Raw genomic sequence first — 17,187 nt, forward strand, 5'->3', positions numbered from 1 at the left:
TCTCAGTCATCAAGAGTTACAGGGTGGCAAATCATTAAATGAATTAATTACACGTGTATGTGCGTGTTTGTGTGTATTTAAGAATAATATGTAAAAATAAGAAATGAACACAACTATGTATATATTTTCATTATGGCCACAACACAAAAAGTATAGCTTATAATTTCTGTTGATGCCACACTGCATGCAAAGGAGTACAATACCTGAAGTGTCCAGCACACTGATCACCACACAGGCCATAAAAACTCCGTATCAATTTTACAAGAAAAATATTTCAACTTATGCGCCAACAAAACCCGTGAAAATGATTTAAATAGAATTAAATAGGCAGCAGTAAACGCACTGGACGTTTGCTTCTGTCAGAGCAGTGCGATTTTCATGAACACAATCCGGTCTACGGCCTTCTGCTTCCGGTTTTGTGCTGACGAGGCGTAAGGACTGCCTTTCTTTCCGTCCGGACTCATACGTGTCAGTCCTTTTACTCGTTTGAATCGAGGAAGGCTTGGTAGCAAGCTACCTACGTTGACAAAAAAACGGACCATGGCACCGAAAAGCAGCAACAAACAGCAGTCTGAAGAGGATCTTCTGCTCCAAGATTTCAGCAGGAACCTGTCTGCCAAATCCTCGGCGTTGTTCTACGGCAATGCTCTTATAGTTTCTGCCATCCCCATCTGTAAGTAGATTGCGTTCAAATCAATGAAGCACATAACGGTAGCCGCGTTTAGTTCGCTTGCTAATTAACGAGCTAGGGAGTACTAGCTTTTATTTTGATATTAGGTACATGACTATGGGCATGTAAGCAGTGAATTTGTAGCTAGCTATGGTTAACAAATGTGCGAGAACGATAAAGTGAACATAAGAAGGAAGCTAGCTAACAAGGGTAACTTGCATAAGGCTAGCTGGGCAGTGTACATTGTGTTTGTTGATGTGGCATGTTTGTTAGTGGTTAGCATGTGTTATCCATACGTTGTAGCTTCGCATATAGTTATCTAGTTGTAAAATTGTTTCTCAAATAGGCAGCTAGTAGTTTGCTAATTTATCTACCATAGGTATCTGATGTATTCCTGATGGCAGTGGTAGTTAACTAGCTAGCTAGGTAGACTACGTGACATGGTGACTTGTCGGAGGGATCAAATGTTGGCTAGTACTTGTACAGCTACAGGTAATTTAAATAACATTTTATGAAGTATCTGTGTTTATGAAATATCTGTGTAGACATTATCTGACTGCGCGTTTGCTGCTGTTGGTTTTAGAGCTGTCGCAGCGAATCTGACCCAGTCTGCTCTGTGTGTGTTTGCTCCTGTCTGTGGCAGGGCTGTTCTGGAGGATCTGGCACATGGATCTGGTCCAGTCGGCTGTCCTGTACAGCGTTATGACACTCGTCAGCACGTACCTGGTTGCCTTCGCCTACAAAAATGTCAAATTTGTCCTTAAGCACAAGTAAGCCGACACCATCGCCAATCTGGGAATGTAGTGTTGTGCAGTGATTAGGGAAGCAGACACACAATTTGTTTTGCTGACGAAGTTCAAGTCTCTTGCAAGCCTTTGTTTTATATTTTATGTTTACATACTATATAAACTGCATCATATGTCGAAGGTGACTTCATAATTTATGATAAATATTTTACACTTAGAATGCTAAATGAATTATGAATGGGTACTGTATGAAGTGTATGTAGTATATAAGTACCTTCAGATAACCTTCGGCATAATGGTACAGTATTCCAAAATGCAGCCACAAACATTCCAGCATTCTATATGGGTCTCCCATCCCCTGAGCCAAATATTAGAGTGTTAAGTCAGCTTTTTCTGCAACACCCTTGTTTATGGGATATTTGAGAGAGTCATTGTGGATATTTGTAGTAAAGGGTCATCCGTTGTTCCTGCAGAGTTGCCCAGAAACGTGAAGATGCTGTCTCCAAGGAAGTGACCCGGAAGCTGTCTGAGGCTGACAACAGGAAGATGTCTCGCAAAGAGAAGGACGAAAGGTTTGTCCCTCTGATGACATACCTAATGCATGACTGCTCTCATTGGACAGATTGCAGCTGTTACTGTACAGTGCATGTTATTGATAGTAGTGCACTATCAATGCAGTGGCAATGAGGACATTGGCTGTGTTTTCCCAACCTTACCTGATAAGTGTAATGTGTAAAATGTAATGCTAAAGTCTGGTTTAGATACTGTTATTTCAGAAAGTACTGGGAAAATAAACTTACTTGATGTTTTGGTAGATTTCCATTTGTCATATTTTCATGTCATTTTCAAACATGACAGTTAAACAGAATTTTTTAGAGGTTGCACTATGATCAGTATGGTGATCTATCTTAATTTAGTGAATCGGATGTCTGAAATTTCTCTTAAATTTCTTGAATTTCTCACCTTCACAGGAGAGTTTAGCAAAGCAGGCATTAGAATGTGCTCTTTGGTTGTGGCTTTCTGCCACTTTAAAAAACCTTCTTGCGGTTCCTTCCAAGCAAGTTAACTCTGTCTAAATGTGTATGCTATACAGTACACATTGTACACTTGCTACATTTACTTGAATTTCACCATTTTCAGTATTTACCTTTTGTTGTTACATTTGAGGCCAGCTGTATGCATCTCACATTTGGTCTTTATCAAAAAGAAAAAAGTCTTTAACATAAAAATACTAAGAAACATTTCATCTCATGTAGGTTATTGATTTGATGACCTAATCACTGAATAGCAATTTTTTTGGCAGTGCCTTCTTTGAGGAAAGCACCATCTGTTTAAACATGTTTATGGGTAGAACTGAAATGTGTAATATTTTCTTTGAGGTTTTGCAAAAAAAGAATGAGACATTACAACACATTTGTCCTGTTTTAGTATTGTATAGCATTCCATTTGTCTTTTTTTATCCAAGGTTGAAGCCTAAATGGTTACTAACTCTGTTCTTCCTTAAAAACAAACTTCTTCTTTGCATTTTAAAAGGATCCTGTGGAAGAAAAATGAGGTGGCCGATTATGAAGCCACAACCTTCTCCATCTTCTACAACAACACCCTCTTCCTGGTTCTCGTCATCATTGCCTCCTTCTTCCTGCTGAAGAACTTCAACCCTACAGTGTATCCTTTCCTCTCTGTGACTTGAGGCTTGCAGCTACATGGTTAGAACAGTAGCAGGAAGCATCCAACATTTATTACACCAGATTGATTCGAATGTCAGTAGTAATAAGTACTTGCACAGATTACACAGAGATACACGATGCAAATAAGAATTATCAGATAGGCACTGATACACACAAAATACAGGTTGCTGAGACCCCCTTAGCACAGATTCACAGAACTAGCACTGGGGCTAGAGTTAAGTCAAGGTGCCGTCGTGTAAAACCTCATACAGGTAATCTGATAAACAAGTATCAAGATGTGTTCGTTTGTTGTTTATCCTTGATGAATTCCCTGCAGGAACTATATTCTCTCAATCAGTGCGTCATCTGGCCTCATTGCCTTGCTGTCAACCGGATCCAAATGAACGCCTGGAGAGGATTGTGGGAAAGGGGATGTGGGGACTGGGCTAGGTTGGATGGGGTGGGTCACATGGAGTATGAGTGGGGGGGGGGAAGAGTTCATTGAACAAGCTAGTAAATCTGAACATTTGGAAATCATGATCACAAACCTAGAGGTTTTTAAGGATCTAAGCTCTGCTTTTTTCAATAAAATGTTAAACTCCAGAACAAGGTGTTGTGTGAAATGATGACTGTGTTCTCGGTTGTATTTCTGCTAGATTGGTGGATTTCATGTGACCTGAGCTGCGTGGCTGTGCATGTAAATCTGGTGCAGAACCATGGTTTTGTATAGGATATAATGGAGAAAGTGAGCTTTTGCTTAGAAATAGCTATGAAACCTGTATGTGAATGGGAAATATTGAATTATTTGCCTCAATGACAATGCAATAATGTATTTAGAGAGAGTCCTTCACCTGGCTTGCTTGATTTGCTGTGCTCTAAGAAGGTAAGGAGTGTAGATAGGTGTAGGATCAGTCTAGTTGGTGAGACTTGATTAGACCTACTGTATGCACAAGTCTTTGGTACTCGTTCATTGTGGGTGCTGAGGTTTGTTTGCCAAAAAAATCTGTAAATGTAGTTTGATACAAGGTTACCTGTTGGACTCAAACGCAGTGAGCTTGATGATAGCAGTCATGGCATAGCTTTTAGGGGGCTGCCTGAGTTGGAGCTCAGTGTGACTACCGTCAGTGAGTAAAAGAGTGCGAGTACACATAGTTTGTTTGGGGGAAAAACCTCCAGTGAGTGTGCAAAATACCAAAAAAACACCCACAGGTTCATCAGCATTTTGCATTTATTTAATCAAGCTAAATATTTATATATATGTATATATTTACAGATTCTTTAACAGAAACGAATGACATGATAAAAGACCCTGATGTTTCAGATAGAACAGCCTGAAAAGTCAACATTTATCTTTCCATCATACAATTTTACAAATTGTAGAAAACATAGAGGATTCATTTCATTGCATTTTTTAAGAGTAATTTACACAGTCATATGAACAGAGGGAGTTCAGGTGACTCAGCCCATAGCCTCTTCTGCCGTTAGCTCCAGGGGGACCTGGCAGCCCTCAGCAGGGCTTAATCAAGGCACTCTAATCAGTGAATATTTAAGTACCAACAGCCACATCTAAATGAATCTTAAACTGCCTTCCTATTCAAAGTCCAGAGGTCTCACTGCATATGCTGGTTTCCCCTACAATTGACCAAGTAAAAAGTATTTTTTAGGGAGCAGATTCACGGAGAAATGAACCCTAATCTGGATTCTGGGTCTGATCAGGATCTCTGACAGTTGTCTGCTTATGAAATACATTTGTTGGTGGAGGTTTGTAAAAATGGGGAAGTATATCTGATTTCTATATATTAGTGCCTCTTTTGAGCTGGTAAGGCAGAGTAGGAGACAAGAATAAGTTGTTTTTCAGTTATTATTACAGGGTCTAAATTGAATTATTTTCAAACAGTTGACCAAACCATTATGTCTAATAAAAAAGAGGCCCTAAATTTGTCTGAGGGGGAGATATTAGCACAAATAAAATTTAGAAATATTTTCCATGCATCTTTTTATTGATTCAAACACATTAAACTGCACAGCTCTTTAGCAGATGTATAGAAGATGTGTCAATATATGTAAAACCTACGTCAGAATAAAATGAGATCAGTGTTCAGTTAAACATTTATAAATTAAATTTAGAGGATCAGAAGGCTTGACTTAAAACCAGCAGGCGCAGTGTCCTCGTAAGACTCGGATAGGAAAATACTGCTCTTGATGAATAAGTAAAATCAAAAATGTTGAGCTTCTGTCGTATACAAGGAGTGTCTGTTGTCTTGCCAGTAGCCAACAGGACCAGAAAAAGAAGAACAAATGAACGTAACCAAAACGCACCGCTGGTCCTGCTGGAAATTTGTGCTCTTCCATCCAGTTTGTGGTCTAGTGTGACAGACTGCCTTGACCAGGGCATGCAAGCTCAGGGTGATGAGGAAAACCGGAGGACATTTGGGCTGGAGGCAGCTGGGGTTAAGGTTTCTCTAGAATAGGATCTTTGTGCTGCAAGTCAAAACTATGTACACTTCATATTTATGTATATATAATAAATTATATATATACTGTATACTTCATCTCCTCATCTGCAAGGAGGGGGCCTATTTGACGTGGTTGACCCTAAAGTGATTTACACATATTTTTACTTCTAAATAATATATTCCTGTTGGATAATGTTAAAATTGGAACCCACTCACATCCTTGGGAAGCAAGCAATATAGAAACAAACCCTTACTCTCATGTAGTTGCTAGTACATTCCCATCATTACATCAGCAACTGACAATGCATCAATACACAAGCAAAAGTAGAGGCGGGGTTTTCTTTAACAAATGCAAATATAGACGTTCCTTTCTTAATGTGTTCCCACTGTTTGGGAGAAAAGCAGCATTTCCCTCTTTGGACAGACGAGGGCAGCATGTCACTTTCACCCTTTCACCAGCACTTCATCTTCCATTGCTTAGAAACAGGGTGTTCTCTCTGGGAGTTCAAGCAGGGATCACGTACAGGAGTTGTGAGGAATTGGATGTGGCTTAGGGAGGTAATATACTGTGTCAGACAACAGGAGTATCCTGGCCGGACATTTTAATACTTTTTTTCATACTTTTTTGATTCTTCATTTTATGTGCTTCAAAAATAGTTTAGGCACACATGATTCCAAGTGGAGGCATGCACTTATCGTAAAAGAGCCTAGTATGTGGTACTGGGTATTTCCAACTTTGAATTGCTGAGCAGAGCTGCGTATAGGTAGGAAAGTGCATGGAACAGGTGCCGCAGACCTGTTCCAGATGTTTCACTCCATTACAAGGGGACTAACATCTGAGTTGATTTCAGCCTATGATCGGTAGTCCTTCTTACTGTAGGGCCTGTTCCCTAGTATGTGATCAATATCCGACACTATGTGAGACGTCATCTTTGGCAGTACCTGAATAAGAAAAAAAGAATCATATTATGACATTTTTTGATGATGCATTTGGAACACAAACCTTTTTGACCTGTTGTTATCAGACAGAACAGGGATATCTTTCAGACTTGCCCATTGAGTTTTCCAGCCATTGAATTTTTGGACAAAGCTGTATTGAACACTACACTTTCCTCTGGTTGTGTGTGACTTGCCTGTATGGCGCCCAGGTTTTCTGTCAACTGTTCTGGGTTCGAGGTTCCCAGGAGGACAGAACTCACGCCTTCATTACGGAGGCACCAGGCTGGGGAGGCAAGAAAAGGGCATTGCCATTATCCACAATTCATTTCCTCTGCACTGGTGCTTCTCAAACAAACCCACATGGTCGATACCATCAGTCGTTAGACTGCAGAGCATCTTGGCTTGACATTGCCAGTGTCCAGTAGGTGGCAGCATATTTACAGTAAAAGGAACCACAGCCTCCTTGTCCTGGTACCTCCAAGCGGAGGTGATTGCTTGATGCAGGCGTGACGAGCAAATTAATGATTATACAGAAAGAATACAAGCAGAGATCTAGGATCAGCCACAGTCTCTCCCCTCACCCACAGCCAGCTGAGGGAGGGTGCAGCCCAGCTTCTCAGCAATGTGACCCAGCTCCTTCAGCTTGGCTTGCTGCTTCCTGCCATCCTCGCTCACAATCTTCTCCTTCAGCCACTGATATGACTAGGGAAGAGAGAGGGTGAAGGAAAAGCAGCGCTATTACAAGAGATGAACGGCTATTATACGTTAACAGCGAGAAGCGGGGTTGTTTTTAAACACTCTCCCTAAGATAGTATTCATGGAGGCTACACACACATATACTGTACATAACCCCTGTACCAGGAGTATCACAGGTCCCTAATGGGGATTGTCAGTGTCCTAAGAGCAGTGAGCAGATGCCTCAACACTGTGGCCCCCACCTAACAGAACTGAGAAACACTGGGATGGCCAGAAATCTTTCCCTACCTTCATGGAGGCCCTGGAGGATTCTGGGATTCCGTTCTCATACTTCCCTGTGATGATGCCACAAGCCAGTGGTGACCATGTCATTGCACCCACACCTGCAGCCCCACAGAGAAAACACAGGTCAAAACAGCACTCTGTGCTCTATTGGAGGGCAAAGCTAGGGTAATATATAACACTCTGTGCAAAACAGAGCATGCCATCACAGACAAAGGCCTTATGGCAGTTAACTGTGCTTTCTGTCAGCCTGACGTGGATACCCAAGATCAGAATTAGGTGTTAGCTTTATACTTATGCTGCTTGCAGAGAACTGTGGTACTGCTTCGTTTTTGTTTTACCATGCAAGTCTTTTCTCTCTATCCCATAACAGCAGAGAGAGGAAGACAGAACAATGGCGCTGTCAAAGACCTACCAGTGAAAGGTAACTAGTTTCCCAGGTGCAGATGCCGTTCTGATCTGCCGGACTCAAAGGCCATTCGCAGACTTAGTTTCCCGATCGATACCTACCTATTTTGTGGTACAGTTCAGGCAGCTGCACCTCCACCTTCTCCCTCTGGAAGAGGTGATACTCAGCCTGCTCGCACACTGGTGGGATCATGTTAAACTGCCGTGCCACAGAGTACGCCTCCTGCAGTGGGAGGGGGGAAAGTGCAGTTGAGAGGGTGTTGTTGGAAAAGCGCACACAGCAGTGTTCTCACCTCGCAGCGCTTGTTTGAAATGGAAATTATTCTGCATGTGAAATCATTACAAATTAGAAATTATTTGCCCAGCAGATGCCCTAGGGGAGCTTAGATATTATCCAACTATACAGCTGGAGTTTTAATGAAGAAATCAGATTAAGTTCCCTTACCACTGCTGCATGCTGATACTGACTGTGTAAGCGATATTTCTTATTTCTACAATTCTATTGACTCGCTTTTGTTCATTGTTAGATATGTGTTATAGACACAGGGTTTAAATTGGCCTTTATTAGTTTGATACATACAGTATATAGATACATACATACAAGCTCATATCCTAACTACTTATGTACAGTATGTTCAAAGCCTATGTTACCTTTACCTTTACACAACAAGCATGATGACACTAGTTTTACCACAACATACTACCTGTAAATCGTATCTGCTTTACAGTACTATATCTTTACCATTGTGCAATCTATGTGTTAATGCTACAAATGTGCTACAGTAACTAACAGGACAGCACTCCTGCAGTTGCTACTTCTACTCCAGCTACAAGTAACAAATCTATATGTACACATACCCAACACCTAATTTCTAACAGTATTCATGGATTGTTAACACAAATATAATGCAAATATGCAGACAGAGTATGCACTTTGACGACTGTAGTTACATTCTCATGTAACAGCAAAAAAACTGTATTGACTTCTAATCTATGTTTAGCTGGAATGTTTATGCAACCCCTTCTCTTACCAACCCCAGCCATTACCCAGTGCTGGTAGTGTGAGTGGGAGTGGAAGAATGTGGAAGTGACACTCTTTGGCCTAACACCAGGATGCAGCTCAGATACAAATTACAGCCCATTACAGCATCTCCTCTCCACTCTTCTCATCTCCTGTCCTCTCCTCCCAACTCCCCCTGCTATTCGATTGGCAAGCCCCATTTATAACCATGAATTATTCATGCAGTTTAAATTACAGTGCTTTCATCTGCACTAATACACACAAAGCTTTTTCTTCAAATTCGTTTTTTAATTAAGTGGCGCAGAATTAGCATACACTGGTATTTGATGGACTGGCACAAAAAAGAAAAACCTAAAAAAACAACAACAAAAAAAAAAACAAGAGCAACAGCAGACAGGGTGTCTGAAGATGCTCCAACATTCCCCAAAACTGGGTATTATCCTGCATGTTTAGAATTCAGTGATCCCGTACCAAATCAATGGAACAAACCGATTAAGCATTACGCAAAGATCAAAGCTTGTATTGCGGACGCTTTGTATGCAGTCCTCAGGAGAGGAATTCATTACATCACCAGCTACTACTAATGTGAAAACTACAAGTTCCTCTCTGTTATTTATTTGCTTTTAGAAGGAGAAAAAGTAACATGTTCAGAACAACAACATTTCTTAGAGCTCAGCTCTGGCTCCAGAGAACTGAAGCCTCAACTCAAGCATCATTCTTCAACCAAAAGGGCTTAGATCTCTCCATGTATTCATATGACACTGTCACTCTCAGAAATTCAGAGAGTGAATTTTTTCTTTCAGTTAACTGAGAGGGGTGACACCTGCCGGGATGCCTGTAGGTTGTGTGTCAGGGTTTTTGCTCACCATTATCTCCATAGCAGTCCAGCGCGAGGTTCCCCAGTACATGGCCATGCCCTGGTTTATCACGTACGTCATGGCCCTCACAATTTCTGCGTTGAAAAAAAAAAAATCAGTCAATAAACAGAACAAGGCCATCTTTTCAGTTAGGTCTTGGTCAAGGCCTTGGCCATTTAAGATCCCATGGCGCTTATCAGAAAGGATAGGTATTTCCCTTGTGACTGGGGAAATTTTCCAGCCTGGATCTTCCAATCTGGTCACTTAATTATGCCCCAGTTAAATGCCTCTGTCTTCATCTAAGATGATGTGTGGTGAGTGCTGTGGAGCATAATAGTTGCCATACATCACCCAGAGTGCTCCCTCCTCCCCCAATGTAAACTCCTTTGTGATCCTTGAAAAACATGAAAGGTACTATATATACACACACATGAATAAACAGTCCATATGATCACTATATTCCCTCTGATGGCTTACACCATTGTGGGAATGTGATCACCCAACACATTCCAATGCTGTTACTTTCCAGAAGAATCATTGAATCTTTCCTCATTAAACCCAGAAATTAGTCTTGTTGGGTTTAGCAGTATTTAATGCTAAACACAGATATACCTTAATTATATCTCACTATGGTCAATCTGGCTTTGAATAACATAATCACAGTGAAAATGCCCAGTGTAGCACAGGGGAAGAAGGTGTCACAGCATATGGGTGGGTGGAACTGGAAATGTAGCTAAAGTGGGAGCTTACGTACACTGTAGAAGGAGAGTATTGGTAGGATGACCTGAGCTCTCTTCTCTACTAAAGAAGGCTGGGGGGGGGGGGGGGGGAACCCCACTGAGCAACCAAGCAACCAAGACAAGGACTCCAGGACCAACTGACTCTGAGCCTATAAGAGTAGCACCACACTGAAGGCATTAAGGCTCTAAATCACACCGCAGATTAAATAATTTCCAAAGCAAAATAGAAAAAAAAGACCTTTACTTGAAAAACAATAAAAATGTCAGTGCTTCTATGCTATCTGGCCCTGAATAGACGGAACCAATTGAGTGAATATCTTCCAATTAAAAATTCATAAAGCTAAGAAATTGTAACACAGTCTTGCAACAGAGAAAGGGAGATATTTAAAAATCTTGGTTCCCCAAGAGCAAAGTGCTGTCAATGTGAGCTGCAATAAACCAAGACAGAGATTCAGTTCCTGCTACCCTGCTCAAAATATTAAAAAAAAGGAGAAACAATTTACCCTAACATCAAACATCCTAGCCCATAGACACAATGAGGTGAAAGAATTGTTAATTTGGTAGCAACATAGGTTTCCTTCTGTCATAACCTGAGAAATGGAAAGTAAACAAACTAGCAAAAAGGTACATGTATTTAAGCACACACATACAATTGTTCATTTTGCTGTTTGCGTAATTACATGCACTAATGTTTTGGTGTCTGGGCAGCTAAGTACTTAACCTATTGGATGTAAGTTGCTCTGGATGAGAGCATCTGCCAAATGATTAACTGTAAATGTAAATGTACATGCTCTGGCAATACCATTTTTGTATTGCCATGCCAAAAAATTGTTTGAATTTGACTTTGGGTGCAGATATGTGTATGTACTAAATGCTCTTTCTGAAAAATGTGTGTGTATGTCTCTGTGTTGTATTGTATTGTACTGTGTTGTATGTGTGAAATGCCGAAATTTGTTTTGTTTGTTGTAGTTTATTTACACCCACAATGTACACCTTCACTGAGCACAATGCTACCTGAGTTACTGTTAGAGATGCAAAGTCCCTGACCAGGAATAATGACAGGGGCAAACAGAAGAAAGATCACCTGCTTAATTAAAATGAACTAGATGAAAAACATGTTTACGTCATGCTGAAAAAAAAAAAAAAAACAGCAGCCATTATGTTCCATTAAAAACTCATTTGCTGCATTCAAGGCCAAATGGTGTAGAGCGTGAGGGTGAGAGACAGAGACAGGGAAGGAGAGACAGAGAGGAAAGGAGGGAGCGAGAGAGAGAGGTGAGGAAAAAGAGTGGCAGAAAGTGTGTGGGTGATGCACGTGGGAAGCAAAGAAAAGCAAACGTCTTGCAAATCTGCATTTATTCAGTGAGGGCAAAGCTTTCAGGCATGGTCGCTTTCTCATTCCCAGCAGACCTATCAGGAGACTTCCTGTTGAATATCGTATCCATTTCACCAGTCCTGAAAGGCAAGAGCATCAAAAATATAATGGACACCATGGCGAGGGGTCAGATATGGATACCAATTCCTCAGGTACTGACAGGCCCAGTTATTTATATAGGAATGGACTGGAACACACAAGCACATGTGTACGCATGTGCACGTACATGTGTGCATGCATGCATGTTTTATTGCTCTTACAAAGGACTGACTGCTGAATAAATTAACTGTTTGAGGGAAAGCTTATTTCGATTAATAGGATTATTCTAAGTGAACCTGTCTATTTATGTAAATATGCACCAATACAAACAAACAGGCAATGAGGCCCATTATGTTTCTGTGGTTTGTATGTGCGCTCAGAAGTCTCTAAAAAAGCTTTCATGTTCATGCCGCATGAGCAGTCATGTATTAGGAGAAAATGCAGTGTTTCTGAAGGCTCATCAGTTTGGTGAGCCAGATAGCTCTACACTGGCCTATCAGTCAGTAACAGGATGGTTAATCTGCTTATGCGTGTGTATGTGTGTGTGTGTGTGTGAGAGAGAGAGAGAGAGAGAGAGAGAGCATATGCACATGAACACACACACAAACTCACCAAACTATCAACTTGAACAAACTATCAGTGTTCTTTCCTATAGGAGCACTGCACCAAGAACTTATATGTATAGCGCTGACAACATGTACATACCTGATGAAGATGATGATGACACTGACTGCAATTCCAGTTTATTTGTGACAGATACTGTTTTAGATTTTTAAGATTGATAATCACAGTAATCAAAGCATACAACTCTTAAGCGCTGGCATCCTCATCATTACTTTTGGTGGTATGCATAACTTCTCTTCACTGTACCATACCAGGAAGTGAAGTCACGATCTGCTATAAAAAACACTTAAAGTGGTAAGTAGTCTGATAGCTATGCCCTTAGCCCTGCTGTCCCCTCTTGGCATAGAGGCATGAGAGAAACCACAAGCGGGGCCTAATGTCCTGCGTCACTTTCAGTCTTTATCTCACTGAAAATGTTAATAGCTGGAGAGTGATCAATGATCAGCAGGAGAAATGCTCTCCAGCTGGTCTAAATGGGCAAATTCGTCATGAAGCCCTTAGCATAAATGGTTACATCTGGGTTCAGTGCATTTCCATCACTGCTGTTCAGCTCAATGCAGAGCAGCTACAACACGAGGATGTGGATTATGTAATGTGACAGAAATAGTTAGAGTCCAGCAATGCTGCTCTCTGTGAAAAAAGAAGCATATGCTTATTGAGTGGAGAAATGTGTTGATGTGATGGAGATTCAGGATGTGTTACTGCTGTGTCTTATTAATGTTGCTTGAAGAGGAGCTGGTACTGTGGATTCTGTGGCAGTTGGATTAGAGTAGGCAGGGAGGGGGTAGTGAGAGGGGTGTGAGGTACGGAGAGAGAAAGCAAAGAAAGGATAGGGAGAAGAGAGGATTGTGGTGGGGTAGATAGAGGACAGGGCTATGGAGTGGTAGAGAGAGAGAAGAGGGGGGAATGTGCGGAGGAGAGAGATGAAGGGGGAAATCAGATACAAGTGACAAAACTCACCATTACAGCAGAAACACTTACAGAAGAATAATTTCCTTAGATTAATATAATGTGAACAATTTCTCAGTTTGATTAATTTAATTTCTGATGCGGTAGAGTGAAATGATCACTTAGTTTTACAGTGTACAGAATTCAGTGCGGTAGAATTCAGGACAGAGAGAGAAGAGAAAGATGGAGAGAAAAGGACAGCGTCCAAAAGAGATAGACAATCAGCGGCTATTGTTCTCCCTTTCACTTCTCGAGAGGGACTGAAACCACCAAACCAGTGATTGCAAGCCATCTGAAGAGGAAGCCTTTACTTTTCCCAGGGACGCAGCAAGCAGCAAACAGAGAAAAAGTGCTGCTGGGAAGGAGCAAAGCTAAACAAAGCACAGGAGAAGCGTCTGCTACCCCAGTTCGCTCTGTGGGCAATCCACTAAGAGCTCATCTTAGAGCCAAAGCAGAGTTCCTAAACACTCTGCGAGTATTGACTGAATCAAAAGCAGTGGGAGGCCATATCGTTCTGCTATGTGTGTAGGCGAAATGGGTTTGGGGGGAAGGGGGGGGGGGGGCTGGTTTTTGCCAGCGGCAGTTTCAGGAGAAAATAACAATAATGAAAAAGAGGATTTTTATCCTTTACATCAAGTCCTGTGGCTCCAGGGGGGAATGGACACATTTACATACTGAGTGTATGTGTGTACGGGTGTGTGAGCAAATGCCGTTGTCATAGAGATAATGCTGCGGACACACGTTTCCCTCTAATGATAGTGATGTGTAATTCTGGAAAAGGGATGTCACACTTGTGCACAATCTTCACATGGTCACCCAAGAGAATGATTAAAAGGGGTAAGTGAGGAGAAAATAAAGAAGGATGTGGTTGTTAAGAGAGACTGGGAGAGAGAAAGACAAAAATAGAGGGAAAGAGAGGGAGACAGAAAAGAAAGATAAAGAGAGAGAATGGCAATGCTGTAGCATCAGAGGGTTAACTGTACAGTGTGAGCTCTGGGCAAGCAAGGAGTTCACTAGGATAACATTATGACACACATAGCACATAGTCACTATAACACCTCAGGGTTTTAAATCAGCCACAGTGGAATTTTTAATTAAGAGAGAGAAGGCTAGCTTTCTCTAAGCTTGAGTATCTTTGTGTGGGGGGCATCTCACATTTTCATACCTAATAGTACAAATACCTGAAGGGGTTTACAGGGAGAATTTGTCATAGCTGGAGAAAACTCTGGCCAGTTTTGTACTCACATTTCTGCACTGACACACCTCCCAGCCCAGCCTGCTCCCACCTCCCCACCCCACAGCACATCCTTACACTTTACACTAGCATAATAGGACAGTCGGCACCCTGTCCACAGCACTAGCCGGCTGTGACCCATTATTGCCTATTCCAAAGATGTGACATGCAAACTGAATCTGGCTACATCCAGGAAAGCAACATTAAATGGCAGCTGCAAGTACAGCGCTGACAATAAGCGCGTATGTGATGATGACGACATTGACGGTGATTCCAGCTCATTTGATGATAATTACTGTTTTATATTTTAAAGATTGATAATCACAGTAATCACAGTGCTTATCGCTTCAGTGCTCGCATCCCCATCATGGTGATGACGGTATCAAGTCACTCCTGCTGGCGTGAGTGCACACTTTAGCACTCAAGCATCTCTGAGGCTTTTAATTGAGCTGTCCAGCTTTTTCCTCAATTTGACAACAGCAAAGCTCTCACAATACACAAACTGCACACTGATATGCTCAAAATACGTTGTGTATGATTGGGTACGAGTCTCTAAGGGGTAAGTGAGCAATCTTTATGTCTGTCTCCATTAAGCCTGGCTGGTAGTAATGTAATAAAAATATACGGTAGATGACATGGTTTAGTTTGCTCAATTGTGCAAGTTTTAATACACATTATAAAAATATCAAATTTTAGTTTTTGCCCTCTTGTAAAAACCAGCAGCCATACCAGCTTATATTCTTCTTGCTGTGATATCTCAGACAATTAGCAGCAAAGGACCTGGACTATATATGGATGGGAACCCTGAAAATAAACCCAAACTGCTGCCTCAAAAGGTGCAGGATGGTCAGTAGGGCTCATCCTGCCTTTCTGGAAAAAATACATCCAATGCCCCATTGCAGTGAAGGGGACACAGTACTTTGGATTAAACCTTAAATTGAGGTCTTGACTCGGTGTGGCCATTAATAACAGCTGCTGGTGATGGTCATTGCATGTATAGCAAATAATAGGGGTGTTATTCATGTGCCCTAACTCTACCTGTATGACTGCAAGAACTCAAAGAGTTCTTTGTGGACCTGGCTGAATATATCATAGTCAACATGCACAAACATCCTGCTTTGTAATTAATATTGAGGTTGGATAAAAGAAAGAAGTGATTAAATATGGTAAAAGTCTGTCAGACACAGAAATGATAAGAGAACAAATTGTGTTTGAATCTGGTGACCACATGTAACTCCCTCTCATCACCAACTCACCCTCCATGGGCGTGTTGCTGTCAGGGCGGTTGGCAAAGACCACATCAACATATTCCAGCTGCATCCTCTGGAGGGATCCCTTCAGTCCTAAACATGTAGAAATTCAGAGAACCATTAGAGAAAGCACACCAGACTAGATACTCCTTCATCCACTCACACATAAACTTGTGAATATCTGTTCTGTCTGGTGTGATCAATGTACCCTGGCCGTGGAGGGCAAAATTATCTGCAAGGTAACTCATTAAAACTATGCTCCACCAGAACCAGGGTTGAGTAACCCTTACACGGGGTGAAGATATAACCTCTTCTCTGGAGCTCTACGTCTGTTCAGAAACACTTACTAGAGTCATGACTCAAACATCTCAAAGTGAGCTGAGGTGGTGGCCCAAGCATTTCGTTTTATCATACCAGTTTTTAAGGCATATAAGAGGAGACAACATTTCAACAATGCTCAACCAACCAAGATTACTTTGAGGACTCTGCTTTATTTTTCCTTGCAGAGTACAGTCAGCTGGTCATTGGACGTCAAAAATTTGCCTAATATCTTAATATTTTTCTAGCATTGTACTTGAGACATATCCACACACATGTATTTCGCTCACGCTTGATTGATTTCTTCAAACAGAGTTGGTTTCTGTGTGGACTCCCTTAAGAAGCACTGAAGCCTGGCGATAACTGTCAGGCAGTATGCAGTTAACTGAATGCCCTGCCACAGCCTCTCACTGACACAAAGTCAAGTGAAGGGTATGGTAAGGGTCTCTTACAGAAACACAGCTACAGCCAACAGTGCTGACCAGTGTTTCATAACAAACCACGGGGGTACGATTTAGAGTGCAGAAACACATAGGGCATGCTCCAGTTCAAACGGAGCTTCTCTGGGCCTAAGGGAGGTAGGCTCGTAAGGGCTTTGGGGGCATAGGGTGGAGACATCTGCTTTGGAGCAGAGAGAAAGCAGTAAACACCAGAAGTCATTAGTGTCTTATGGGATCTGGAGATTCCCACTATTGCACACTCAGTCTGTTTGCAGAAACAGCAATCTGTTTGCAGAAACATTGGGCCCCAGGACACTGCAGATGTGACATTTACACCTGAGCTTGCTGAGGATGGACAGATTCACTGTTAGAGTGTGGGTTTTATGTTTACAAAAGGATTTTCCATTATCAATGCTAGCCAGTAATGTGTGGGGAGTAGTGGTCAGCAGAACCTGTGGTTATTGTGCATGTGTGTGT

General features: G+C 41.6%; 2 protein-coding genes across 2 annotated transcripts in view; one reads left to right on the top strand and one right to left on the bottom strand.

Annotated features, from left to right (window-relative positions):
• Window positions 1-424: 424 nt before the first annotated feature.
• Window positions 425-3,689, top strand: ssr3 (signal sequence receptor, gamma). The gene is made up of 5 exons (XM_036536865.1): window positions 425-673; window positions 1,314-1,440; window positions 1,890-1,988; window positions 2,950-3,081; window positions 3,421-3,689. Exons 1-5 carry the CDS (start codon window positions 541-543, stop codon window positions 3,485-3,487), a joined length of 558 nt encoding a protein of 185 aa, XP_036392758.1. The 5' UTR covers window positions 425-540; the 3' UTR covers window positions 3,488-3,689.
• Window positions 3,690-4,427: 738 nt separating this feature from the next.
• kcnab1a (potassium voltage-gated channel, shaker-related subfamily, beta member 1 a) overlaps window positions 4,428-17,187 on the bottom strand; it is a 61,008-nt gene continuing 48,248 nt past the window's right edge. The window contains exons 8-14 of the mRNA XM_036536462.1: window positions 15,959-16,045; window positions 9,752-9,837; window positions 7,967-8,087; window positions 7,463-7,557; window positions 7,060-7,180; window positions 6,673-6,761; window positions 4,428-6,481 (exon numbers count right to left, since the gene is read on the bottom strand). Coding sequence (XP_036392355.1) covers window positions 6,392-6,481; window positions 6,673-6,761; window positions 7,060-7,180; window positions 7,463-7,557; window positions 7,967-8,087; window positions 9,752-9,837; window positions 15,959-16,045 — 689 coding nt within the window. The 3' untranslated portion in view covers window positions 4,428-6,391. The remainder of the gene's footprint in view (window positions 6,482-6,672; window positions 6,762-7,059; window positions 7,181-7,462; window positions 7,558-7,966; window positions 8,088-9,751; window positions 9,838-15,958; window positions 16,046-17,187) is intronic.

Source organism: Megalops cyprinoides, chromosome 9, assembly GCF_013368585.1.
Source record: "Megalops cyprinoides isolate fMegCyp1 chromosome 9, fMegCyp1.pri, whole genome shotgun sequence".
Taxonomy (NCBI): Eukaryota; Metazoa; Chordata; class Actinopteri; order Elopiformes; family Megalopidae; genus Megalops; species Megalops cyprinoides.

Excerpts from the sequence above, each read along its gene's own strand:
- ssr3 (XM_036536865.1), top strand. The coding sequence starts at position 541 with ATGGCACCGAAAAGCAGCAACAAACAGCAGTCTGAAGAGGATCTTCTG. Across the intron at positions 674-1,313 it reads AGTTTCTGCCATCCCCATCT|GGCTGTTCTGGAGGATCTGG; the intron begins GTAAGTAGATTG and ends TGTCTGTGGCAG. Across the intron at positions 1,989-2,949 it reads CGCAAAGAGAAGGACGAAAG|GATCCTGTGGAAGAAAAATG; the intron begins GTTTGTCCCTCT and ends GCATTTTAAAAG.